A 27,187-nucleotide genomic window follows, 5' to 3' on the forward strand; every position below is an offset into this window, starting at 1 on the left:
AGACCATACAGATGGCTATTCCTGGAAGGGCTGAGCTTTAATTACCAGAACAAAAAATATAAAATTAACTCTGTTCCAAAAGCGGAAAAATTTATGGATCAAATGTTTAATACAAAAAAGAAGCAGAAGGAAAAGAATTTAAAACTGGATGGGGAGGAAGAAGAAGAATCCTACTCACAGGATTCAACAAGCCAAAATTCCATGTCATCAGAATCATCTGAATCGGAGAAAGGAGAGGCTGACCCCAAACTCCAGAAAACGAAGAAACACAAGAAGAAAAGACTCTATAACTAAGACAATAGCACTAAAGGCAGTAATTGTGTTAAGCTATTAAATGTGGATTATCATAATTGAACCAAATCTTGATATAACGTGTTATATTAGGTTAAAAAGCATTATTTTTTTCCAACTATTCAGATCGTGACATGTATTAGACTTCCTTTCCCCAAATCCAGTAGATGAAATAGATTAGAATGGTAGTTCCCCTTTCCCTATCAAGTAGATACATGTATTAGAGCTCCTTTACCCATTACCCATAGTATTAGTGTTAGGGTATTAGTATCCCTTCCCCTATCCCATAATTGTAGTGTGTAGAAAATGCAAAAAAATAAAAAATTCCCCTTCGAGGGGCCAAAAAGAAAAAGAATAAAAAAGGAGAGAAAATGGCTGCTTTGAAGGGTGGACTCTATGGCATTGTACCATGCTGAGGCCCCTCCCCTCCCCAAACCCCGCCCTCTCCTGGCTCCACCCCCCAAAGTCTCCAGGTATTTTCCAACCCAGACCTGGCAATCCTAGAAATACCTGGAGGTTTGTGGGGGGCAGCCTGAAGGGAGCAGGGTTTGGGGCATAATACCACAGAGTCTAACTTCCGAAGCAGTCATTTTCTCCAAGTGAACTGATCTCTGTCACCTGGAGACCAGTTGTAGTGGAAGATCTCCAGCCACCACGTAAAGGTTAACAACCCTAAAGGAGACTCGTGGCACCTTAAAGACTCACAGAGTTCTTGTAGCATAGGCTTTTGAGGGCTCGTGTCCACTTCTGACAAAGTCGTTAATGCCCACGAAAGCTTACACTACAATACGTCCACCAGCTTTCAGGGTGCCACGAGATTTCTTTTTGCGGAGAGAGTGGAATGGCAAACAACCCATAATCAGCTTCCAGGAAGAGAAATGCTGAGGTTCGTGTCTGTCCAGACACACTGAAAGGTAGGAGTGTCAGACAAGGATGTGGAATACTCAGGTTCAACTCTCCACTGTCGTGGAAGCTTGTTGGATGTCCTTGGGCCAGTTACACACTAGGAACCAGCAGGAGGGTTGTGGAGAGGGGGAACAACATCCGGGGAGAAAAAAAATAAAGGAAAATGCCACATCCACTCACGGGAAGTTCTTACAATAGAGTTCCTGGCAATTCCCAGAGCTACCCAGAAATGACTAAAGGGTAGCTTTAGGAATCACTGGAAACCCTATGTTAAAACTCAAAGTTCTTACCATAGAGATCCCTAGAGCTACCAATTGTCACTTCCAGATAGCTCTCGGAATCACCAGGAACTGTACAGTAAGAACTTCCTTTAAGAAGATTTGGCCTTATTTTATTTTATTTTTTTCTCCTGTCACACTTCCAGCAGCAGTGGGCAATGGGAGCTGGGGGTGAGGGATTCCCCACCCCCACAGGGTGTTTGGCAGCCCTATTACATTCTCTCAGCCAACCCTACCTCACAGGGTTATTGTGAGGATAAAATGGAAGAGAGGGGAGAACAATGAAAGCCATTTTGGGTACACACTGTGGAGAAACGTGGGGTGTAAATGAGACAAATAAACAGTATACAAGTAAGCCCCTCATGACTAATTCCTGCCGTGCACGACTCTCTGGCAGAGATTCAGAGGACCGTGGGACTGGATGCGCACCCTCAAAGGGGTGTGGAGCTTGTGTACCTCGAGCCACCTCTGAAACTGAATGGGTTTTCAGAAGTCGTTTGTGATAGGAAGCTCAGCTCTTCAAAGAAGCCAAAAGTCAATACTCCCAGCAGGCTTCTTTTCCTGAAGCGCCCTTTGAGGTCTGGTCCTCTATAGTTCCTCAGTGATGAGGAAAACACACTTTGGCTCCAGCCGAAGGACACTTCAGCCATGCTTAAAAACAAACATACGCTAACCCCACAAAAAAATCCCGGTAACTGTTGGAGATCCCCTCAAGGGTTTTTATTGGTTTGTTGAAAGATTTAAGTCGAGAGTCTCCAATCGTGAGCACTTTTTGAATTTTGACACAGGGCAGTTGGCACAACTACGAAATGGCTACTGCAAGAGGCGGAGCCAGCCAGAAAATGGCTGCTGAGGGAGGCAGGGCCATACAAACACACGGGGGAAGTCCAAGTGCAGTGGAGAAGTGGGATGGTTTAAAAATACACAGGGAAGCAGGAGGGAGGGAATAAGCGTCATTTCAATCTGCACCGCCAATCAGCTCTACGATGGCCAATCAGAAGCACTGCTGGGCAAAAGCTCCACCCACTTTGTAAAAACACTTGGCGGTTGCCCGCAAAGGTGTTGGTGGGCCCCACCTGCCCACGGACAACGCATTAAGGACCCTGATCTAGGTATAAGCGAGCTCCTGCAGGTTTAACTGCACGAACGTCTCAAAGGCAGAAGAGGCAGCAGCTAGGCATCCTTTCATCATGCCTGGATGCGGCTCCAGCTGCTGAGTACCATCGGCAAGGCCAGAGGAATTAAAGGCAGCAAACAAGAACTCTTCTGCTATGCTGGGATGCAGACCTCACTAAGACACTTCCCCTACGTATCATCTTTATACAGGGCTATTTTTGGGCAGGAACACACAGGAACGGAGTTCCGGCTGGCTCCCGAGTTGGCCACGCCCAACAGGAACTCATTAGCATAATAGGCCACACCCAACAGCAGAAACTCATTCGGATTGGCTACATTCGGGGTGTGTGGCCTAACATGCAAAGGAGTTCCTGCTACAAAAAAGCCCTGGGTTTTGACAACAAACAAGGTAAACAGAATAACAAGCAAAAGCTGGGTGTGGCTGGATAACCACACTTCTGGTAACGTGGGGGTGCGGCCTAATGTGCTAATGAGCTGTGCTGTCAGGGGTGTGGCCCAATATGCTAATGAGTTCCTGCTGTTGGGTGTGGCCTATTATGCTAATGAGTTCCTGCATATATATATATATATATATATATATTTATTGTAAGCTGCTTTGCTAAAATAAAAAAAATGATATAATATCTGGAAGCAGATAAGCTAAAAAAAAAAGAGAGGAGGATCACATGATCTATTAGAGCATTCTAAACTCCATGGAGAAGGGAGTAGAAGCAAACACCTCCTACTCGCAAAAAGAAAGGCGTGGCATGGCCATTGGTCCCCACCACTATCAATCAGTACAACAACTCAAAGTATGTCCTGGTGGAGTGTAGGTTTGGTGTAGTGGTTAAGAGCGGCGGACTCCAATCTGGGAGAACTGGGTTTGACTCCCCACTCCTCCACATGAAGCCAGCTGGGTGACCTTGGGTCAGTCACCGTTCTCTCAGAGCTTTTCTCTCCAGAGCAGTTCCCTCAGAGCTCTCTTAGGCCTCCCCTACCTCACGGGGTGCCTGTTGTAGGGAGAGAAAGGGAAGGTGATTGTAAGCTGCTCTGAGACTCTGAGTGAAGGGTGAAGGGTGGGGGGTATAAATCCAACTCTTCTTCTTCTTCCCTCAAAGCTGCCACTGCTGTCTCATAAGAACATAAGAAGAGTCCTGCTGGAACAGGCCAGCCCAGCCGTCCATCTAGCCCAGCATCCTGTCTCACACAGTGGCCAACCAGTTCCTCTGGAGAGCCAACAACAGGGCATGGAGGCCGAGGTCTTCCCGATTTAACCTCCTGGCACTGGTACTAAGAGACTGACCGCCTCTGAACGTGGAGGTTCCCTTTAGTCACCATGGCTAATAGCCCATGATTGACCTATCTCAATGAAACTGTCTAATATCCTTTTAAAGCTGCTGAGATCTCGAATGGGAGACCTCCAAGGAATACCAGGGTCGTGACGCAGAGGCAGGCAATAGCAAACCACCTCTGAATGTCTCTTGCCTTGAAAACCCCATGGGGTCGCCGTACGTCAGCTGTGATCGGATGGCACTGCCCACCACCACCACATTCCACTCCTTTAGCCTGCACCTCCTTATTGAAGCTGGTGTCGTGCCTCGAGAACCACGTCCCTACACTATTTCAGCTGTAGGAATCGTGGGAATAAGGACTTTCACGTGAAACCCCCAAAGAGCTGCTGCCAGTCTAAATAGACGTTACTGATTTTGATGGAGCAAGGCTCTGATTCAGTACAGGGCAGCATCCAGTGACCACGTGGCCAATACAGAATGGTTTATCACGGAATCTCATCTAAAGATTCTTAACCGTACATGACCCCCTTTACATGTGGCATATGAGAAAGTTTCTCTTCAGCTCATACTGGCATGAGAAAGAGTTGGCGTATGGGTCAAGGACCATTGCGGAAAGGAGAACACACAGGACCGACAAAAGGAAATACTACTTTATACAGAGAGTGATTCAAATGTGGAATTTTCTGCCAGAGGAGGTCGTGAGGGCCACAGGGATAAACAGCTTTAAAAGGGGTTTAGACAGATTCATGGAGGATAAATCTATCAATGGCTACTAGCCATGGTGACTGAGGCGAACCTCCACATTCAGAAGAAGTAAACCTCTGAATCCCATAGCCAGGAGGTAACATCAGGGGAAGGCCTTGGCCTCTATGCCCTGTTGTTGGCCCTCCAGAGGAACTGGCTGGCCACTGTGTGAGGCAGGATGCTAGACTAGATGGACCGCTGGCCTGATCCAGCAGGGCTCTCCTTATGTTCTTATCAGGGGAAGGCCTTGGCTTCTGTGCCCTGTTGTTGGCCCTCCAGAGGAACTGGTTGGCCACTGTGTGAGACAGGATGCTGGACTAGATGGACTCTCACTGGTCTGATCCAGCTGGGCTCTTCTTATGTTCTTATCAGGGGAAGGCCTTGGCTTCTGTGCCCTGTTGTTGGCCCTCCAGAGGAACTGGTTGGCCACTGTCTGAGACAGGATGCTGGACTAGATGGACTCTCACTGGCCTGATCCAGCAGGGCTCTCCTGATGTCCTCATGTTCAAACAAATGGCCCAACCAAAGTAGCAGCCAGGAATGTTCATCTCTCCTTGCAAAAGAGGAGCCCTGCCGAGAGAAGGAGCCGCGGAATCAGAAGAAGATCTTCCCCAGGACACGGAAGGTGAGCGCCAACGTCTGAAGCCGCCGAAGAAAACCAGACATCAGCAATGAATAGGCCCCACTGCCAGATGCTGGTAGGAAGTCACCCCCCCCATGATTGTGGCCTTAGTTAGGGAACAAATAATTGTGTGAGCCGCTCAGAGACCCCTCGGGGTTCGAGCGGGATACAAGCCGAAAGTATAAATAAATAAAAGGCAAGCAAGGTCTGTGCCCGCAAACGTACGTGGCTACATTTGCGCAGTTTCTCAACTCGTGCTCAAAGCATGAGTTTTGACGCACTAAGCAAATACTTATAATTCATGAAACAAACAAATCCTCTGGCAGGCTCCTGAAACCATTAAAGCCTTCTATGCTCTATGCAGAGACATTTAATCAGCGTAGTCGGAAGGTTTCATGAATTAGGCAAAAGTCTGGCCGCTGTCATGAATTAGGCAGAGGCTCCGCCGCTTGCGAGACTGAAGCAATTTTATAAATTTAACACAACGCACAGAACAGCGGCAATAATGGTTTTGCATCTTCGCAGACTCCTGCCAGTACCTTCCCCGCTTTTATTCAGATTGGAGGGCGCCGTAAGAGGCCTGAGCGGAATGATGATGTCGTCCGCCGTAATCCCTTCTTCCGTGTGCTTCTCGGAGACGTGGGACAGCAGCTCTGACTGGCTTGGGGAAAATAAGTTACAGAGTTTGCACATGAAGATGGATCTGTTCCCTGGAAAAGAGATACAAAAATAGAGGTCTGTTAGCTGTTGTTTTTTCCCTTCCCAGATGGCAAAGTTCGTTTGAAAAATCCGAGAAAGTATTCATGCTGAACTTTTGTCTTTAATTTGGCTCAACCAAGGCACGGTCCTAAGCAGATCTGCTCAGAAGTCAGTCCCGGGTTTATTCATTTGTTTAGAATATTTCTCCACCATCTCCTTGGAGACCTGCTCGAGGCGGCTTGTGATTTAGAACATGAGCCGTTAAAAACGCAAGCCGTGCCCTGACCTGGATAGCCCAGGCAAGCCCGATCCTGTCAGATCTCGGAAGCTAAGCAGGGTCGACTCTGGTTAGTACTTGGATGGGAGACCTCCTTGAAATACCAGGTCCACGGAGGACAGGGGCAGGCTCTATCCAGCCACCTCTCTGAATATCCTTCAGGCCCCTCAGTCACCAGAGGTCAACGTGACTTCCAGGTGCAGACACACACACTCACACACACAAAAATACCAAAAAAAACCAAACCCCAAAGCCATTAAACATCAGCAGCATAAAAACGAACCCAAAAACAGAAGCAGACCATACAACAGTGATAAGATAAACCCCCCCCCCCCAATTATAAGGATTTAAAAATTATGTCTTTTAACCCGGCACCTAAAAGAAAGTCAGGTACGTGCCAGGTGGACCTCAAGGCAGTGGGCACTCCAGAGACGAGGTGACACCCCAAAAAGACCCTCTCTCTAAGTTGCCATCCACCTTATCACTGAGGGCTGCGGCTCAGAGAACAAAGCTTTAGAAGCAGACCATGACTGGCGGTGGAGACAATATGGGAGAGGATGGCCCTTCAGGTACCACGATCCCAAGCCATTTAGGGCCTTAAAAGTAAACAAAAAAACCCCCAGCACTTTGAATTGTGCCCAGAAACAGATGGGACTACTACTGTGGTGGCTCAAGTGGTTCAGACGCTGAACTGCAGGCTGTGGAAGGTCAGTAGTTTAACAGTTCGAGACCCGGGTGCCGCATGACGGAGTGAGCTCCCGTCTCTAGTTCCAGCTCCTGCCAACCTAGCAGTTTGAAAGCAAGAAATTGCAATTAGATAAATAGGTACCACTTCGGTGGGAAGGGAACAGCATTCTGTGCGCCTTGGTGTTTAGTCAAGCCGGCCCCATGACCTCGGAAACGTCTTCGGAAAGCGCTGGCTCTTCGGCTTTGAAACGGAGATGAGCACCGCAACCCTAGAGTCGGATTCGACTGGCTTTCGAGCAAGGGAAACCTTTACCTTTTTACTAGTGCAGATCTTCCAGTGCAGGGATGATACGATCCCTGTGACCAATGTTATTCAGTTAGAGCTCACTCCCTGAAAAACACTGTTAGAACTACAGCCTGTTAGAAGCAACACATAAGCACTGGTGAGACGAGACGTAAGAACATAAGAACATAAGAGAAGCCGATGTTGGATCAGGCCAATGGCCCATCTAGTCCAACACTCTGTCACACAGTGGCCAAAAATACCAGGTGCCATCAGGAGGTCCAGCAGTGGGGCCAGGACACTAGAAGCCCTCCCACTGTTGCCCCCCCCAAAGCACCAAGAATACAGAGCATCACTTGCCCCAGACCGAGAGCTCCTATCTATACCTTGTGCCTACTAAACACTTCAATTCCCTCTTGAAGCTGTCCGTGCGTGTAGCCGCCACCACCTCCTGTGGCAGGGAATTCCAGTGAAGTACGGCAAGCCTGACTGAACTCACTTGGCTTTGGAATGGCTCGGGTTCACTGTCCCTCTGCTTCCCACTGATGACAACTGGCCACGGCTGTGGGCACGACTGCCAGTTGCCTGTGGCAGTTATGTGTCATCAACCCGGCCACCACATCCATATGATTTGGTGGCACGTGGGCATCAATGAAATGTGTGTTTGGACTCTTTCCGAATACTAGTTAACGACTCAAAGAGCGTAAGAAAAGTTAATGAACATTCTGGAAGAGGCCAACAGCTCAGCCAGTAGCAGGCAGGTGAGGTGCACATAGCCAAGAGCAGGGGGGTGTCGAACTCATTTGTTATGAGGGCCGGATCTGACATGAATGAGACCTTGTTGGGACGGGGCCGTGTGTGTCATAACATGTAAGGCCAGGTAGCAGAGATATAAACTTTATAAAGGACACAATCACAAAGGGGTTTTTTTTAAACTTAAAATAAAAACATGCTTAAAAAATTAGCACTCTTGTGATACTTTGTTTATTTAACCGTGTCTGATAACTGACAACTCTTGCTCTGAATTAAACAGCATCAAAATGTCTGTGCTGTTGCAATCTTGAGCATGCTGTTCAGGTGTGTCTCTGGAAGCTGCAAACCTATGATGACAAAGCAGCAGCAGAACTGGACGTAGAAGAAGAAAACAGCCAGTTCCACTGCGGGCCTGATAGGAGCCCTCCGGGGGCCTGATCCAGCCCCCGGGCCGCATGTTTGACAACCCTGGCCGAGAACATATTTAACACATTTTTATCCCATCCTCTTTCCAAAGAGCCCAGGGTGGTGTACATCATTTGCTCCTCCTCCTTTTTATCCTCACAGCAACCCTACGAGGTAGGTTAGGCTGAGAGGGGGCAATTAGCCCAAGATTTGACGCAGAGTGGGGATTTGAACCCGGGTCTCTCTTGCCCTACTCTGACACTCTTAACCACTACACCATACACAGTGCCACACAATTATGCCTGTGCGCAAACAAACAGCAAACAGGACACGACTTGTGCATCTGGTGCTTCTTCGACCATGGGCCTCACCCATACCCTTTTGGCATTCACCTCCACATAGCGTTTTGTTCAGGGGTCGTCTCGTAGAAAAAGAGCTAGGGGAACTCATTAGCATAACTCATTAGCATATGCCACACACCCTGACATCACCGGAAGTGTGCCATAAGGCCACACCCCCTGACATCACCGGAAGTGTGTCATAAGGCCACACACCCCGCCCCCAATGGTCCCGGCCGCCGCCGCTGGCCTTGCAGCTCTACTGCCGAGCCCCATGAGGGGCCCGGCGGTGGACCTGCAAGGCCGGCGGGAGTGCAAGGAAGCCCCGCAAAGACCCTCCCTGACCCCAGGCAGGCAGGGGTGGGGAGAGGCAGGGAGGAAGCAACTTACCCTCCCTCTTCTCCTGCCTCCTCCTGGATGAATAAGGGCTGGAAGGGGGCGGCCGGAAGCGGGGGGCGGGGCTTCGTCGTGTGCCCTGCCCCCCGTACCTCACCTGGGGGAACTGCGATCCCCCATGATCCCCCCCGAAATGACCTCTGGTTTTGTTCTTTTAAAGGGATTCTTCAGACACGGTCCCTACTTGCACGTGGCAGACCTGAAAGCCTGAACCGCCTTCTGTTCTATTCTGTTTATTCTCACGCAGGCCCCTCTTGGAAAGCGAGACTGCGGACAGGAGCTACCCGGCAGGTCGGATTTAGCAGGTCGGATTCTTTAGAGCGTAAAGAAATTGGGTTCTGTAACAGATGTGGGGGCAGCACCATGTAGTAGAGATGGGACTATATAGATTTTTCTCTTTTTTGATTATTCATATTTCTTTGGCTTTTACAGGTTTATTATAGATTTAACATTTTATTGGAATGTAATGAAGGCCTGCTATATAGAAGGTCTCTCTCCTTTCTGGGTCAAGGGGATTTTTCTAATTGATGCTAACAGACAAGACAATAACATTCTTTTGGTACAAAAGAAGATAGAAGGTTCATGGTTCTAATTGTTTAAGGTTATAACTTCATCGTGTCTGGGTCAAAAGGATCTTTTACCTGGTATCAGAGAAAAACACTTTTGTTTGGGTGAGAACAAGCTTTAGCCGATATGGTCATGTCAAGTAAATATGTGACGCTATTGCATTTGCCACCAAATGAGAAGGGAGCACTCCCTGGAGAAGACCCTGATGCTGGGAAAGATTGAAGGTCAAAGAAGACGGGGACGGCAAAGGATGAGATGGTTAGACAGTGTCATCGATGCAACGAACATGAAATTGAGCCAACTTCAGAGGACAGCGGAAGACAGGAGGGCCTGGCGTGATCTGGTCCATGGGGTCGCGAAGACTCGGACTCGACTGTGCGACTGAACAACAACAACAACAAATTGCATAGACACACCTTTCTTACATTTGACCAATAAGGAGATTTTTATGTAAATGTTGTTTAAGTTTTTGTAACCAATTATGCCTTTTGAATATTATTCCCATGATGATGATATGATGATGTCATTTTAGGTATTTAACTTCATGTATTTCCTGATTGGGCTCAGAAAGCAGTCAGCTTTGATGGGTCCTTTGGCCTAACTGTTTTCCGTATTTCATTGCAATAAAATACAAGAACTTCCTCATCCTCATTTCGACTTCAATCTTCTTTTTTTGACTGGATATTAATTTGTATAACAACCATGAGGGAGCCTGGACAGAAGAGCCCTCAGTCATTACAGTGCGTGAATATTCCATTCATCACCAAACCCTGCCAATAACTGTGATGTCTGAGATCTGATTCAGAGGATCTCCTTGATGAAGGATGCAACCTGGATAAATCTGCGGGGGGTAGGGAGGGAACGTAAACAAAACAGCTCCTAAGCTGGCAGAGGTGGTTAGCAACCCCTTTCAGGACACAAAACACATAGCTTAAATGCCCAACTTTTCTTCTTCTTTTTTTTATATGTGCTAAGCAGAACTTCATTAGGCGTACATGTGGCAAGTGACTGAGGAAGCTGCACCTGTAGAATTCTTGCCTGGAATTGCGATAGCGGTGGGGGAAGCTCTATGTTTTCTACAGATGTGTCATGCCAGTATCACTGGGTAGCAAGTGTTTGGGAAGACGCTACACCAGTTTAATGTCTACCTGAGCACATCCGCAAAACCCAGTCAAAGCTAAGTGTGGGCTAAAGGAGCTTAACTTGTACGAACGTAAGAACAGCCATGCTCGGTCAGACCAAAGACCCATCCAGCACTCTGCAAGCATCATATGCGAGACCTATAACGTGCTTGCTGCTTACGTAGCTGTCAATTTGGTGTAGTGGTTAAGAGCAGTGTTCCCTCTAAGCTGAGTTAGTGTAAGCTGGCTCACATTTTTTTAGCTTCTGGCTCACAGATTTTTGTCTTCGCTCAGGAAGGATGGCTCCAAAGCAAACTAATTTATGCAGTAGCCAAATTGCTCACTCACAACTTTAATGTCCGTAGCTCACAAAGTACAATTTTTGCTCACAAGACTCCAGAGCTTGGAGGAAGCGTTGGTTAAGAGCGCGGACTCTAATCATCTGGGAGAACCGGGTTTGATTCCCCACTCCTCCACATGCAGCTGCTGGTGTGACCTTGGGTCAGTCACAAGTTCTGTCAGAGATGTTCTCTCAAGGGCAGTCCCCCACTTCATGTGGAGGAGTGCGGAATCAAACCCAGTTCTCCAGATTAGAGTCTGCCACTCTTAACCTCTGCACCACACTGGCTCTCAAGAATTAAGGAGAAAGATTGCTGCCCTGCAAATTTCTCTCTCTCTCCCTCCCTCTCTCTCTCTCTCTGAACCTCAGTTGTCTATCAGCAAAGTTAGAATGACAACAGACCCCTTAACAGGTCTACTGCAACGATGGCGGGGGGATTGTTAAACAAACGAGCGCACGAACACACCGCACTGTACAAATAATTGCCAATAATAATAAGACTGCTACCCATCCCCATCGCAGCTGAACAAATAAGCAATGGGTAATTGATAAATCAGCTGATAATTAGGCTGGGAATCAACAGGACAATAAATGAAACAGCCAATTAAGGGTAAAGAATCAAATAAGCAATATTCCAAATTAAGCATGCACGGAATTGACGATGAGGCAGTGGGTAATTAATTAGGAGGGAAGTCAACAGAGCAATTAATTAGACAATGAATTAAATATGCAGAGAATCAAAGAAGCTGTTAATCAATTAAGTATGCAGGTACGCCAAGAGTAAGTGAGTCAACAGAACGGGGAAATATTCCGCTTGACGAATGCAATCTCTTTCCCCCCACGCCTGCCAATCTAAAACCTAATTTACTGTTCCAGCATTTTGAAAATAATCAGCCCAAAATTCTTCCTGCATTTTCACTTTATAGGTCTCCTTATAGCTGATTTCAAAGGGCTACATATCGCGCCAGGGTTGCCCGGTCCCCTCTGGCCCTCAGCAGGGATCGGAGGAGTAAGGTTGCCAGATCCAAGATGGGAAACTTTCTTCTTTGACATGGGGGGAAAAAGCGCATTTTGAAAATAATCAGCCCAAAATTCTTCCTGCATTTTCACTTTATACGTCTCCTTATAGCTAATTTCAAAGGGCTACAAAGGGTTGCCCGGTCCCCTCTGGCCCTCGGCGGGAATCGGACGAGTAAGGTTGCCAGATCCAAGATGGGAAACGCCTGGAGATTTGGGAAAGAAGTCCATGGAGGACAGAGACCCCAGTGGGGTACAACACCCCTGAGTCCACCCTCCAAAACATCCATTTCTGTAGTGTATTCAAAGCTGCCTTGAATGCATGATATGTTGTGAAACATCTAATTGAAGTGTAATGTAAAGCTTCGTCCTGGGCTAGGATCCAAATCCATCCAATCGTGTTACTAGCCCAGGAAGCACCTAACCAATCACCTTCAAGCAAGCTCCCTGAGCGGGAACATCCGTGATTGGTCCTTATGTGAACAACCTTATTGGTTGGCATTTGTACAGTGGGTGTGGCTACATTAGCCGGGAATGTTTAAAAGTAGGACAGCTGCAATGTAAAGGCTGTTCTGGCTATCAGATGTTGATCTGTGTTGGAGTTGTGTTTGAGTTGAAGAATAAAGTCGTGTTCTTGCTGAATCACTCTCTGACTGCTTTGTTAAGCGAGTGACTTAACAATTTCCTCCAGTGAGACTGAGCTCTGTAGTCCGGAGATCGAAACACTGGAGCTCACCTGAAGGTTTCTTCTCTTCAGTGGGGCGAAGTCACCCGAGCCGGTTAGGTCACACCTCCCCTCGCTCAGGGAGGGTTATGATGTTTGTGCGGGTCCCTATTGGAGAGATCGTAGGCTGACCCTCCAGTCGTGTCCAAGCCCTGCTGTGTGTGCTCGTGACGTGTATTTTTCCTGCTTTTCTTTGCTGAGATCGCATGCCTTGATCATCTCTCTCTAGTCCTGTCCGCATGTGCCTGCGACTTCGGATTTCCTCAGTGTTCCAGTCCAGGCGATTTAAGTCCAGGGTGAAACAGCATCCGCAGAGACTGATCGAGAGAGAGATCTTGGAGTTGTAGTAGATAACTCACTGAAAATGTCGAGACAGTGTGTGACTGCAATAAAGAAGGCCAATGCTATGCTGGGGATTATTAGGAAGGGTATTGAAAACAGATCAGCCAATATAATAATGCCCCTATATAAATCAATGGTGAGACCTCATTTGGAATACTGTGTGCAGTTCTGGGCACCACACCTTAAAAAAGATATTATAGCTTTGGAAAAAGTGCAGAAAAGGGCAACTCAAATGATAAAAGGGTTGGAACACTTTCCCTATGAGGAAAGGTTAAAGCGCTTAGGGCTCTTTAGCTTGGAGAAAAGACGACTGAGGGGTGACATGATCGGGGGGGACAGAATAAAAAGAAGGTTGAACTCGATTTTAGTGCAGAATGGGGGGGGGAAGCTGGATTAGAAAGGTTGAATTTGATTTTAGTACAGAATTGCTTGGTGGACACGGCGGTGAACATGGATGAAAAGGAGAGTGCAGAAAGGCCCCCCCCCTCCTTTCGTGGGTGGGTGGAAAGAGGATGACTTCACCCCACCGAAGAGAAGAAACCTTCAAGTAAATCCCAATGTTTCATCCTTCTTCACTGGGGGGGGGGGGCCAAACAAACTGGTTAGCTTTACCCAAGCTGTACTTCTGGGCGGGGTCCCTCCCGTGGCCCCACCATCTGCTGCGGGGGGACCCGTCTGCCGAAGGATGCTTCTGCTGAGGCCGCCGGGTCCATTCGATTGTGTTTCACAAAGGTCGAGAAGGATGCTCGTGTGGCACCTCTGCAAACCGCCGCGACCGCAGCTCTTGTGGAGAAGGCCGCCGTGGCCCCTGCTGCTCTCGTTGAGCACGGGGTGATCCTCCTGCGTGGCGCCAAGCCCTGTGCTTCGCACACTTTGAATATGCACTCTTTGACCCAGGAGGCAATGGTGGGTGTTGCGGCCCTTTCCCCCAGATTTTGGCTGCTGTGCACGATGAACAAGGAATCGGAGAATCTGACTGCAGCTGTTCTGTCCAGGTTAATGCACAGAGCCCTGCACCCATCTAGCTTGTGCCAGGCTTTTTCTTTGGGATGCTTCAGTTTGGGGCAGGAGGGCCGTAGTATTAGTGGCTGATTTAGATGGAATGCTGAATTAACCTTGGGCATGAAAAAAAGAAGTCTGTTCTTAGTGTCACTGAGACCTTCTGGAAGACACATGGTTCTTTTCTCGAGGATAACGTTGCAATTTTCGACACCATCCTGGCGGACATTACTGATACCAGGGAAGGCCACCTTCCATGACAGGAACTTGAGCTCAAACGATTTTAGCGGCTCAGAGGGCAGTTTTGTGATCGCTCGGAGGACCGTTGGGAGGCTCCAAGTGGGGATCCTGTGTCTGACAGGAGGAGACCGTTGTCTTGTTCCCATTAGGAAGCGTTTTATGTGCTTATTCATGGATCGGTTCTTGAGCCTCCGATGGCCTAGGATGGAACGGAGGGCTGCAAACCTGCCTCTTTAGCATGTTGGCCTTGAGACCTGGCTTCCGGCCATTGTGGAGGAAAACCACGATGTCCTTGTAGGAGGGATGTAGTGGGTCCAGTTTCTTGTTGGTGACCCACTTCCAGAACGTCAGCCACACGTGGCTATATGCACGCCTTGTCGTTGGTCTTCTTGATTGGAGCACGACGTCCACTATTTTGTTAGAGAAGCCCTGGGCTCCTAGGTCTGCCCTTTCAATTTCCAGGCTGTCAGATGCAGCCAAGCTTGGTCTGGATGGAGGATGGATCCCTGATGCAGGAGGTCTGGTCTCACTAGCAGACCCCAAGGTGGTGTGCTTGACATCTGCACTAGATCCGAGAACCATGGACGTCTCAGCCGGAAGGGGGCCATGAATATCACCTCTGCCTCTTCCCTCCTGCTCCTGTTGAGCATCCTGGCGATGAGGGACATGGGGGGGGGGGAGGTACAGAGCAGGCCCACGGGCCTGGGGTGAGACAGTGCATCCTCACCCTCCGCTCTGGAAATGTGGGATCTCAATAGGAACCTCCTCACTTGGCAGTTGCTTGGAGACGCTAGTAGATCCACCACTGGCATCCTTGGAGAAACGACGACTGAGGGGTGACATGATCGAGGTTTATAAGATTATGCATGGGAAAGAGCAAGTAGAGAAAGAGGTACTTTTCTCCCTTTCTCACAATACAAGAACTTGTGGGCACTCCATGAAATTGCTGAGCGGTCGGGTTAGAACGGATAAAAGGAAGTACCTCTTCACCCAAAGAGTGATTAACACTTGGAATTCACTGCCACAGGAAGTGGTGGCGGCTACAAGCATGGACGGCTTCAAAAGGGAATTAGATAAGCATATGGAGCAGAGGTCCATCAGTGGCTATTAGCCACAAGGTATAGATAGGGACTCTGGGGCAAGTGATGCTCTGTCTTCTTGGTGCTTGGGGGGGGTCAACAGTGGGAGGGCCTCTAGTGTCCTGGCCCCACTGGTGGACCTCCTGATGGCACCTGGTATTTCTGGCCACTGTGTGACACAGAGTGTTGGACTGGATGGGCCTTTGGCCTGATCCAACATTGGCGTCTCTTATGTTCTCTTATGTTCTTAACCTGTGGGTGGATCTGGATGAATACCTCCCAGTTCAGGTTCCATTCTCCTGGGTCCAAGTCCTTCCTGCGTAGCCAGTCTGCTTCCAGGTTGGCTTAGCCCTTGAGGTGTTCTGCCTTTAGGCTGGCCAGGTTCCTTTCCACCCATACTAGGAGCTGCTTGGCTTCCAGGAACAGAGATTTTGACCTGGCGATTGCTATGGACCTTTGCTGACATGGTGTTGGTGCAGACTAGCACGTGCTGGTCCTGCAGATGAAGTTGGAAGGACGAGAGGGCTAGTCTGACCACGCGAAGCTCCAGCCAATCGATGCTGTGTGTCTCCTCCGAGCAGCTCCATCTTCCTTGGGTCACCGTACCCATGCGATGGGCTCCCCAGCCCCTCTTGCTTGTGTCCGTGGTTACGACGGTTTCATGTGTCTGAGTGCAGCCGATCCCTTCGGTCAGGTTCTTGCACGCCGGCCACCACTTTAATTCCTTCTTTAGGTTGTCTGATCTCTTGATTTGCTTGTGCTTGCACCTTGATATAGCTTCTTGAAAAAAACTCCACTGTAGGGCTCTGGAGCGGAACCACGTCCACAGAACCAAGTCTGTGGTTGAGACGAAGAGACTCTGCACAGCTGCCAGATACATGAGATCTGATTTTTGTTGTTGTTGCTGCTGTTTTTCCGCTGGGAGAAAGACTTTATCTCGGTGTGTACAGATCCTGCCGCCCAGGTGTACTAGGTCATAGACTCATGGAATCATAGAGCTGGAAGGGACCTCCAGGGTCATCTAGTCCAACCCCCTGCCAATGCAGGAAATTCACATACCTCCCCCCTACCCCCGATGACCAGAAGGGGGGGGCTCCAGGATTTCTGGCTAAACTGGCCTGGAGAACAATCACTTCCTGACCCCAGAGTGGTGATCCAGAAGGAATCCGGAAGAATGCGGTCCCGCCCCACTGCTGCAGAAGCCCCAGAGACTTAGTGGCAGGCGGCACTGAGGCAAAGAAGGGAGGGGAAGCCGCCAATTACAGGTCACTGCGCCCAGGAGAGAGGAGAAAGCTGCAAGCCTGGAGGGAGCCCCGGCCGGGAGGAAGCAAAGGAAGGGACCGCGCAAGGGCAGCTTCTGATCTGCTGGCAGCTGTAAGTGAACCATCCCAAGCTTCTCCGGCCCAGGCCGGAGTGTTGAATTTACGAGTACGGTTGCCCTCCTCTCCCCCCCCCCCCCGACAGACGGAGATATGAACACACAGAGCAGCCTTCACGGGACTTCCAGGGACCCAAAATTGTTTCTCAGAAGAGGGGGCCAGTGGGATGGGAGGGAGACGCGCGGCCTTGCCAGGACTTCCTGTTTTCACAGCTGAAGTTGGCTGGGGAAGCAGGAAGACCCGGTGAGGCTGTGCCTCCCCCCTCTTCTCTTGCTCGGCCATAGCCCGGCCCCCTCAGGAGGGGAGGGAACCAGCAAGAGGGGAGGGAGAGGTCCCTCTGCAGACTGTCAGCCCTGGGGGAGGAGAGCTGGGCCGGGAGACACCTGGCCCACACGAAACTGAGGGCCCCCACTTGCACGGTGGGGTCTGGCATTCTCCCAGAGGGGGCTGAGCACATCTGGAGGGGGCACAGCCCCCTCGCCCCCACCTAGCTATGGGCCTGGGACTTTGACAGCAGAGGCCAGGCCACCACCATGGTAGTTGGCAAGTAGAGAGTAGCGGCAAGTCGCTGGCAAGTAGAAAGCAGAGCTGGGCTGACTCCTCCGACGGTAGGAGGCGGCAGTACCAAGTTTTCCTCCAAGCAGGAGACACAAAGAGCCAACAGGATCCCATTTGGCCTTATGTAACTGCCGACTCTGACCCAACTTCTCCGTCTAAGCACCTGGTCATTTGGTTACAGTCCGAGCCGCTCTTTCTTCCATTTTATCCTCACAACAACCTGGTGAAGTAGGCTGGGTTGGGAGTCTGCAGCTTATCCCAAGCAGTGCTCCCTCTAGGCTGAGTCAGTGTGAGCTAGCTCACAGTTTTTTAGCCTCCATCTCACCCATTTCTGTCTTCGCTCAGGTAGGGTGGCTCCAGAGCAATGTTCCCTCTAAGCTGTGGAGTCTTGTGAGCGAAAATTCTACTTCGTGAGCTACTGGCAATAAAATTGTGAGCGGGGCGATTGGGCTACTGCATAAATTGGTTTGCTCTGGAGCTGTCCTTTCTGAGCGAAGGCAAAAATGTGTGAGCCGGAGGCTAGCAAACTGTGAGCTAGCTCACACTAACTCAGCTTAGAGGGAACACTGCTCCAGAGCAGACTAATTGATGCAGTAGCCAAATCGCTCACTCACAATTTTAATGCCAGTAGCTCACAAAGTAGAATTTCTGTTCACAAGACTCCACAGCTTAGAGGGAACATTGATCCCAAATCACCCAGTGAGCTTCGATGGCAGAGTGAGGATTCAAATCCGGGTTTCCAAGATCCCGGTCCAACTCTCTAGCCTCTATACCCCCGACAAGCTCCAGTCTTGCACTGCAAAACCAGCAGAGTGGCATGCCACATGGGGAAAAAAAGGGACCGGTAAGTGTTGAGACAGGCGAGAGAGGTCCGTACATCACACAGAGAAAGCAAGGGCTTTGCTTGTAAACACGGCAACGGGAATTGATCTATTGTGTTGACTTCTGAAGCCACTGCAGGAGAACACTGGAGTTGGAATTTAGAGGACTAAAAGCTTCATGAAAGGGCGGTTAAATGGGAAGCTCGAGGATAGAAGCATAAATGCATGCCTAACGAAGAGACGCCGGGAAACCAACTATTAAAGGGAAATAGCAGCCGCAGGGGGGGTACAGTTCGAACTGGGGATGTGGGGGGAGAGGGGTCTTAACTGGCCATACAGTTTGGCTTACTGACCACCCCCCCCCCACCAAACACACACACAATGTTATTAGTCCTGAGGAGAGGAGAAAAGCAGCCCCATAGCCAGGATTTTGTGGCTTGTGGGGCAAAAAAAATTTTTTTGTGAAGCTGGCGGGGCTAAAGTGGAGGGCTGAGGCAGGCATCCCTGAGCAGGCACCCCGAGTGTACCCAAGGGAACAAAGATCATGGAGGGGGTGAGCCAGAGAGAGCACCCCTGAGGGACTTTTAGCCCATGTGACTGCGTAGGGATTTCAGTTTTACAGCCTTTACATCATTTAAAGGTAAACGTTTTCCCTTGCGCGAAAGCCAGTCGAATCTGACTCTAGGGGCGGTGCTCATCTCCGTTTCCAAGCTGAAGAGCCAGCGCTGTCCGAAGACGTTTCCGTGGTCATGTGGCCAGCATGACTAAATGTCAAGGCACACGGAACACTGTTACCCTTCCACCAAAGTGGTACCTATTTATCTACTTGCAATCCCTTGCTTTCAAATTGCTAGGTTGGCAGGAGCTGGGGCCAGAGACGGGAGCTCACCCTATCACACGGCACTGGAGTCTCGAACTGCCGAACTACAGACCTCCCAGTCTGCAGCTCAGCATCTTAGCCTCTGAGCCACCGCATTTACTCTTAAGTAAATCCCGCTGAGCCCAGTGGACATAATACTACGATTGTCATGCTAATGCCGATAGCATGTTTCGAACACCCAAAACTCTTCCGCCAGGCTTTCGAGTAGGAGCCACCGCCACCATTATTCCACCAACACCTTTCCATCACCGCACTCTACCACCGCTGGTGCGGGTGTCATCGGGGGTGCGAGACGTCCCTAGTGGATGACAGGGTTGTGGGGGCATATGCTGTAGTTGTTCTGTTATAACATCTTCAGAACACCATCTTGGTTTTATGACTTGGAGTGAGTATTGGAGCACCGATTTTTATTTTTCCTAATCTTAATTAATGGTAGTATGCAGTGTTCCCTCTAAGCTGAGTTAGTGTGAGCTAGCTCACAGTTTTTTAGCCTCTGGCTCACACATTTTTGTATTGGCTCAGGAAGGAGGGCTTCAGAGCAAACTAGTTTATCCAGCAGCCAAATCGCTTGCTCACAACTTTAATGCCAGTAGCTCACAAAGTAGAATTTTTGCTCACAAGACTCCACAGCTCAGAGGGAACATTGGACTAGTATGCTATGTTATTGTATTGTTATATTGTTTTTATTGTTATAATCTGGCATTTCTGCCCTTGTTAGCCGCCCTGAGCCTTCGGGGAGGGCGGGATACAAATCTAAAGAATAAATAAATAAATGCTAAGAAGAGTCACAACAAGTTTCCAGCAGCAGCAGTAATTTCCTGGTATCACACACACCCCTTCACAGCAGTGCACACCAGCTGCCATTTGTGAGGTTAGTTACAACCTTTTTTAAAAAGCGTTTAAAAATAATAATTAAAAAAAACATTTTCAGAAGGAAATCTTGTGGGGCTGGCCCTTTAAGGAAGGAGGCAGAGCCCCCAATAACCCCCGCTGTAGCTACGGGTTAGGGAAGAAGACCAGGACCTACCTTCCAGGGCTAACAGTAACCTGGGAAAAGGAGGTTGACGGATGCTAACTGTGAAAACGGCAGGGCGGCGGAAGAGTTGAACCTCTTCCTCCCCACCACCACCACCTTGGTGACCCTCTGTGGCCGCAATGTGCCTTTAAAAAATGGGAAGATGCAATCATGGATTTCCCAGCATCTTGTCAAGTTGGGCGCCTCGAGCACGAGCAAAGTATCAGACCATCAACTGCTAGCGGTAATCACTAGTCAGCCGTCGATACGGAGTCCGCTGTTCTGACAGTGATGGATAGACTGGCATGATGGTTTATACGTCAGATAATAATCCACACGCCGGCAGCAGAATGACTCCCCCACCCCCACCCCCAATAACTCACAAATTATTGACAAGACTACAAATTTAGATGAGTGGATCAAAATAGCTGAAGTTCCATTCGATCAATCAACTGGGGCTTCCAGTTAAGGGCCCCCATTTCTTTCTTAGAGTTAATTACAATACTATGCTTATGTATTATACATAAAAACTTACATGTACTATGCATGCTATTTGATTACGATACGTTAGATCCTTCTGTAACTGTTTAACGCTTTTATAAAATAAAATATAAATAATAATTAAAGTTATTCCCCCCCTTCCGGTTTACTAACCAAGAGGTGTAGAGATCTGGGACGACTTTTCCCTTAAAATATTGCAATGGGCTTTGCTTATTAATGGTGCTTTTGCACGTGCTCCCTAAAGCACCGGCTGGTATCCCCAACGGCGACACTCCTCATTCTCTGTGCGGTATGTAAAGTGCCGTCAAGACACAGCCAGCTCATGGCTACCCCAGTTTTCAAGGAAAGAAATGAATGGAGGCGGCTTGCCACTGCCTGCCTCTGCCTCTGGTCTTCCTTGGGGGTCTCCCATCCAAATACTAACCATGGCTGACTCTGCTAAGCTTCCGAAATCCTTCGAGATCAGCCTAGCCTGGGCCAAGCAGGTCAAGGCAAGAGGAGGAAGAGGAGGAGGAGATTGGATTTATACCCCGCCCTTCACTCAGCGTCTCAGAGCGGCTTACAGACTTTTCCCCTTCCCCTCCCCACAACAGACACCCTGTGAGGTAGGTGGGGCTGAGAGAGCTATTTCGAGGACTGCGCTTTCAAGAACAGCTCTGAAAGAACCATGGCTTGCCCAAGGTCATCCAGCAGCTGCAAGTGGAGGAGTGGGGAATCATAGAATGTTAGAGTTGGAAGGGACCTTGCAGGTCGTCTAGTCCAACCCCCTACACTTGGCAGGAGCATAGCCGAAAGATAGCCTTACATACCTACAACATACCCGAAAGATGGTCATCCAGCCTCCGCTTGAAAACGACCAGCAAAGGAGCATCCACCACTTCCCGAGGCAGTCTGTTCCACTGCTCAACCACCCTTACAGTTATGAAGTTTCTCTTGATATTTAGCCGGTAATGACTGCCTTGTAATTTCCACCCAATAGATCTAGTCTTGCAATCCGGAGCAAGAGAGAATAGATCCGCTCCATCTTCTACATGACAGCCCTTCAAATACTTGAAGACTGCAATCATGTCCCCTCTAAGCCTTCTCTTTCCCAGGCTAAACAGACCCAACTCTTTCAGCTTTTCCTCATACCCGGTTCTCCCAGATTCGAGTCTGCACACTAAACCACTACACCAAATAAACAGAGGTGGTTAAGCAGCAGAAAAGAGCAAGAGTCCGGCAGCACCTTGCAGACTAACAGAATCCGTGGCAGGGGGTGAGCTCTTGTGAGTCACCGCTCCCTTCTTTGGGCGGTTTGCTACTGCCCATCTCTGCATAGCCACCCTGGGCTATGTGTGTAATCCATCTCAAGTCCCTGTGAAAAAGACAGAATACGAATGACATAAATAGATAAAATAAAGGCTGAGCCTTCGGAGCGTGCGAGATCTCAGGAGATCAGGCTAGCCTGGGGGCCATCCAGATCAGGGCCGCTTCATCCTTACTAGGGAGGAAATGAGTACGCTGCCCTGAACTACTTGGAAACGGAGTGGGATGAAAATGCAATAGACAGAGGTGACGGCAGGCACCCCATTGCGAACAGGACCCAGGCAGCACCAAAGCACCCCTTTATCGCCCTCCAAAGTGCTCTCAAGAGCTCGAGAAGACACCCAGATCGAGGTTTCGGGTTTGAACGTGCTGAAATTAACTGCCTGCCTTGCAGACAATCCATCATCTAAAAAAACCCCAGTTGAGACATTCGACAATGCCAGTGATTAAACAAGCGCTTAAGTAAGTTAATCGATGCACTCAGCTCACATCCAGGGGCCTTTAAACAGAGCTGCATTTGGTGTACTAACAGCGGCCTCTAGCGGCTTCTCGTCACCGCCGAAGAAACCAGGGCGAGTCGGCAATGTGGTGCTAGGGAAGCCTGAGTGGGAAGAGGACTGGTGCCCCCTTGTGTTACTGTGACAGCTTTGTTTTAAGAGACAGGCGTAAGAAAAGGAAGGACGTTCAAGGAAGGGGCCTGCAGATGCTATGTCAGTTACAAAAAGTAGATGGGGCAAGCCAGACCAGAGAATCCCTTGCAGTTAGAAGTTCATATGGGAAATGGGATTGGCAAGACAGCAATGCTATGAGGGACAGAGGCAGGAAGAGTTAATGACAAGTGGCTTGAGTTGTGGCAAAAGAAGAGGAGGAGGAGGAGGAGGAGGAGATTGGATTTATACCCCGCCCTTCACTACCCGGAAGAAGGGCTGCAGTGGCTCAGAGGTTAAGGTCGAATTTGCATTTTTAAATCAGTTTCACGCTGCTGTGACGCTGTCTTTCTCTATGCTTGTCTGAATGTTGTTTGGAGAAGGCAGTGCAGAGGTGAAGTGATAGTGGAGCCGCCACGAAAGGGCAATAAACATATGTGGATGTGCAAAAGTATGCTAGCACAGTTGAGGTGTGAAAACGAAACAAAATGTAGACAGATTTTTTGAAGACGGAGTCAGAAGGCTGGGACACCGGTGGGAAAGACAAACGCAGATTCGACCTTAGACTCTGAGCTGCAGACTGGAAGGTCGGTAACTCGGCTGTTTGAGACCCTAGTGCCATGTGACGAAGTGAGCTCCCTTCTCTGGCCCAGCTCCTGCCAACCTAGGAGTTTGAAAACAAGAAATTGCAAGTAGATACATAGGTACTGCTTCAGTGGGAAGGTAACAGCGTTCTGTGCACCTCAGCGTTTAGTCATGCTGGCCACATGACCACAGAAACGTCTTCAGACAGCGCTGGCTCTTCAGCTTGGAAACAGAGATGAGCACTGTCCCCTAGAGTCAGATTCCCGAGCAAGGAAACATTCACTATCTGAAGGAGTCTCAGAGTGGCTTACACCCTCCTTTCCCTTCCCCTCCCCACAACAGACACCCTGTGAGGTAAGTGGGGCTGAGAGAGTTCTTTGAGAACTGCTCTTGAGAGAAAAGCTCTGAGAGAACTGTGGCTTGCCCTAGGTCACACCAGCAGCTGCATGTGGAGGAGTGGGGAATCAAACCCAGTTCTCTCAGATTAGAGTCCACGCTCCTAACCACTACACCAAAGAAGAAGAGGTGGCTGGCCACTGCCTTCCTCTGCAGAGTCTCTTTTGGTGGACTTCCTTCAAAGTACCGACCCTGCTTAGCTTCAGAGATCAGGTTATATTATGCTGCTTTCCCTCCCTGTGCAAAAATGGGTATCAGGGATCATATCAAACCTGGGATGGTAAAAGGTAAGAAGCAGATGCAAGGATTACGTACAGAGACTAGGTTCAGTCATGGGAATCTGCATCAACTCCATCGCTGCAAGAATGGTTCATAAAATTGTGGGACCTATTTATTCTGGACAAGATTACAAATAATTTAGATAAATCTAGAGATTCTGCAAATCAGCCCAGTCTTCTAGAGAAATGGTACCCCCGTGTTACACAAATGTTGGTCAGGAATCTCAAATCATTGTTATGTACTGGACAAGAATCAAATCTCTCTTCTCTGCTCACATTGAATGAATTGTAATTATTCCTTTTTCATGCTGTACTGAAGGTTCTAATGCTTATATCTGTTAAGATAAGTGTGATATTCGTATTTATCTTTTGCTGTACTTCGTTAATTGCACTTCATTCTATTGTCAGTGTGTAATATTGCTATATTGTTGAATTAAAAAATAAAGCTTTTTTTTTTTAAAGAACAATGGAGGCAAGAACAGGTCTACTTCAGGGACAGCTCCTATTAAAAACATAAGAAAATAAGAGAAGCCAATGTTGGATCAGGCCAATGGCCCATCCAGTCCAACACTCTGTCACACAGTGGCCAGAAATACCAGGTGCCATCAGGAGGTCCAGCAGTGGGGCCAGGACACTAGAAGCCCTCCCACTGCTGCCCCCCCCCAAGCACCAAGAATACAGAGCATCACTGGCCCCAGCCTGAGAGTTCCTATCTATACCTTGTGGCTAATGGCCACTGATGGACTTCTATACCTCGATGGACTTCTATACCTTGTGGCTAATAGCCACTGATGGACATCTTCCCTGAAGAAATGAAGAAAACTTCCATCGTGTCCGGATTTCCAAAAGGGAGGTAAAACTCCCTCCAGGCATTTGCCCGTATGGGACTTTTGTCTACAACTTCTGTATTTATGATTATTTATTTACTTAATTTATACCTGACTCTGTTTATGTCTGATGAAGAGTGTTGACTCTCAACAGCTTATACACCTAAAATCTTGTTGGTGTCTAAGGTGCCACGGGACTCGAATTCAGCTGTTCATTCACACCTTGACTCCAAAGAGGATCTAAAGCAGCTTTCATCATTTGCCTCCCTTCCATTTTATTGTCGCAACAACCCTGTGAGGTGGGTTAGGCTCAGAGTGTGCGACTGCCCCAAAGTAGAATTTTTGCTCACAAGACTCCACAGCTTAGGGGGAGCACTGGTATCAAGAGGTGTCGATTTTGTCTACACCTTCTGTATTTATGATTTTAATTATGATTATGATTTTTATTATTGATGATGATTATGATGATTTTGATGATTATTATGATTATTTTGTATTATGATTACCAATGCTCCCCCCTTGAGCATTTTTAATCTTCCATTGCTCCAGGTAGCTCACGTCGGCATGTATGGATCTCTCCCTCATATTGTCCTCACAGAGATTCTGTAAGATGTGTTAGGCTGAGACAGTGGTTGCACCAAGGTCACCCGGAGATCTTCATGGCTGAAAGAGAATTTGAACCCCAGGATTCTCGGTCTTTATCCAACACTAATTAATTATTGTATGACGTTGTGTGTAGAATAGCCAGGAGATCCTGTCTGGCAGCCAAAAGTTCTAGATCTTTTAGCACTATTTACCACTAGGTGGAGAGCTCGACTTGTTTCTAAGGCAAAAGCAGGCCCATAGTCAGGATTCTGTGGCTTGTGGAGCAAAACATTTCTGGTGGGGCTGAAGTTAGTGCAGAAAGAAAAGCCATTTAGCCAATAGAAAGTTGTTACCAGGATACATCTCTGAATTGCGAGCTGTCAACCACTTTAGATGACAGGTCTCAGCTGCTGCAAGTTAATCACTTCTGCCAGCCTAAGCAACAATTCCGATAACAAGGAGACAGGCGGGGGGGATGACTCCTATAGTCAAGAAAAAGTGTGCTTTGCACACAAAAGCTCATACCTTGAATAAACCTTTTTTTGGTCTTAAAGGTGCCTCTGGACTCTAAAACAGTTAAGAAAGCTAAGACTTACGCAGAAAAACTCTCTTCAAGGAGACCAGTTTCTTGACACAGAGTTAGAAGGGATCCTAGAGGTCACCTACTCCAACCCCCTTGCTCAGTGCCCGAATTAGTCAACTACAGCACCCCACTCTGCTTAAAGGAGCACATGACTTTTAAAATATATATATTAAAATGACTGAAAAAAGCATTTACAGGAGAAATTCTTCTAAGGCTGTGCCTTTAAGAAAGGGGGAGGAGCCCCCAAAAGCCCCGCCGTAGCTACAGGCCTGGGCAAGAGACGTTTCAGAGGTGGTTTGCCATTGGCTGCCTCTGTGTCATGCCCCTGGTATTCCTTGGAGGTCACCCATCCAAATACTAGCCAGGGGCGACCCTGCTTAGCTTCCGAGATCTGACTAGCCTGGGCTATCCAGGTCAGGGTAGTGTGGTGTATCCAACACTCTAAGCACTATACCACATGGACACTTTGCCATACCACTGGCTGAGAACCAGTATACGGTAGCACTTAGTGCACTATACTAAGGCTAGGCTGCTTGGGCATCAAATCTCCACTCAGCCAAGTCCACCGGCAGTTTAACCGACCTCACAGAGACACTGTGATGATCAGGGCTTTTTTTGTAGATTAAAACCAGCAGGAACTCATTAGCATAACAGGCCACACCCAACAGCAGAAACTCATTAGCATGGTAGGCCACACCCTGACAGCACAGCATGTTAGGCCGCACCCCCATGTTACCAGAAGTGTGGTCATCCAGCCACACCCACCTTTTGCTTCTTATTCTGTTTACCTTGTTTGTTGTCAAAACCCAGAGCTTTTTTTTGTAGCAGGAACCCTTTGCATGTTAGGCCACACACCCCGAATGTAGCCAGTCCTAATGAGTTTCTGCTGTTGGGTGTGGCCTATTATGCTAATGAGTTCCTGCTGGGCGTGGCCAACTTAGGAGCCAGCCGGAACTCCGTTCCTGTGCGTTCCTGCCCACAAATAGCCCTGGTGATGATAACATGGGGGAAGAAGAATCATGGACGCTGCCCTGCCTTTCTCAAAGGAAGGACAAGACAAAAAGGGGACTAAGCAAGCAAAGAAGCGGAGTGCGACATCTGAGAGAAGAGCAGATGCGGGGACTGGAAACGAAGAGCTGGGCCATGTGTGAAGAAGAAAAATGGCACATGTGTATTGTAATAAACAGAAAATGAAGAAGTTAGGGTAGGGTTGCCCATTCCTGGTAGAGAAATTCCTGGAGATTTGGGGGTGAAGCTTGGAGAGGTTGGGAGTTTGCAAAGGGGAGGAACCTCAGCTGTGTATAGCACCAT

General features: G+C 48.6%; 1 protein-coding gene across 1 annotated transcript in view; it reads right to left on the minus strand.

Moving 5' to 3' along the window:
- ZFAT (zinc finger and AT-hook domain containing) overlaps nt 1-27,187 on the minus strand; it is a 173,253-nt gene that overhangs the window by 144,265 nt on the left and 1,801 nt on the right. Inside the window, 1 exon segment of the mRNA XM_015427248.1 lies at nt 5,789-5,959. Within this exon segment, the coding sequence (XP_015282734.1) occupies nt 5,789-5,959 (171 nt within the window).

The sequence above is a fragment of the Gekko japonicus genome, unplaced genomic scaffold, assembly GCF_001447785.1.
Source record: "Gekko japonicus isolate JY-2015 unplaced genomic scaffold, Gekko_japonicus_V1.1 scaffold1294, whole genome shotgun sequence".
In the NCBI taxonomy this organism is placed as follows: Eukaryota; Metazoa; Chordata; class Lepidosauria; order Squamata; family Gekkonidae; genus Gekko; species Gekko japonicus.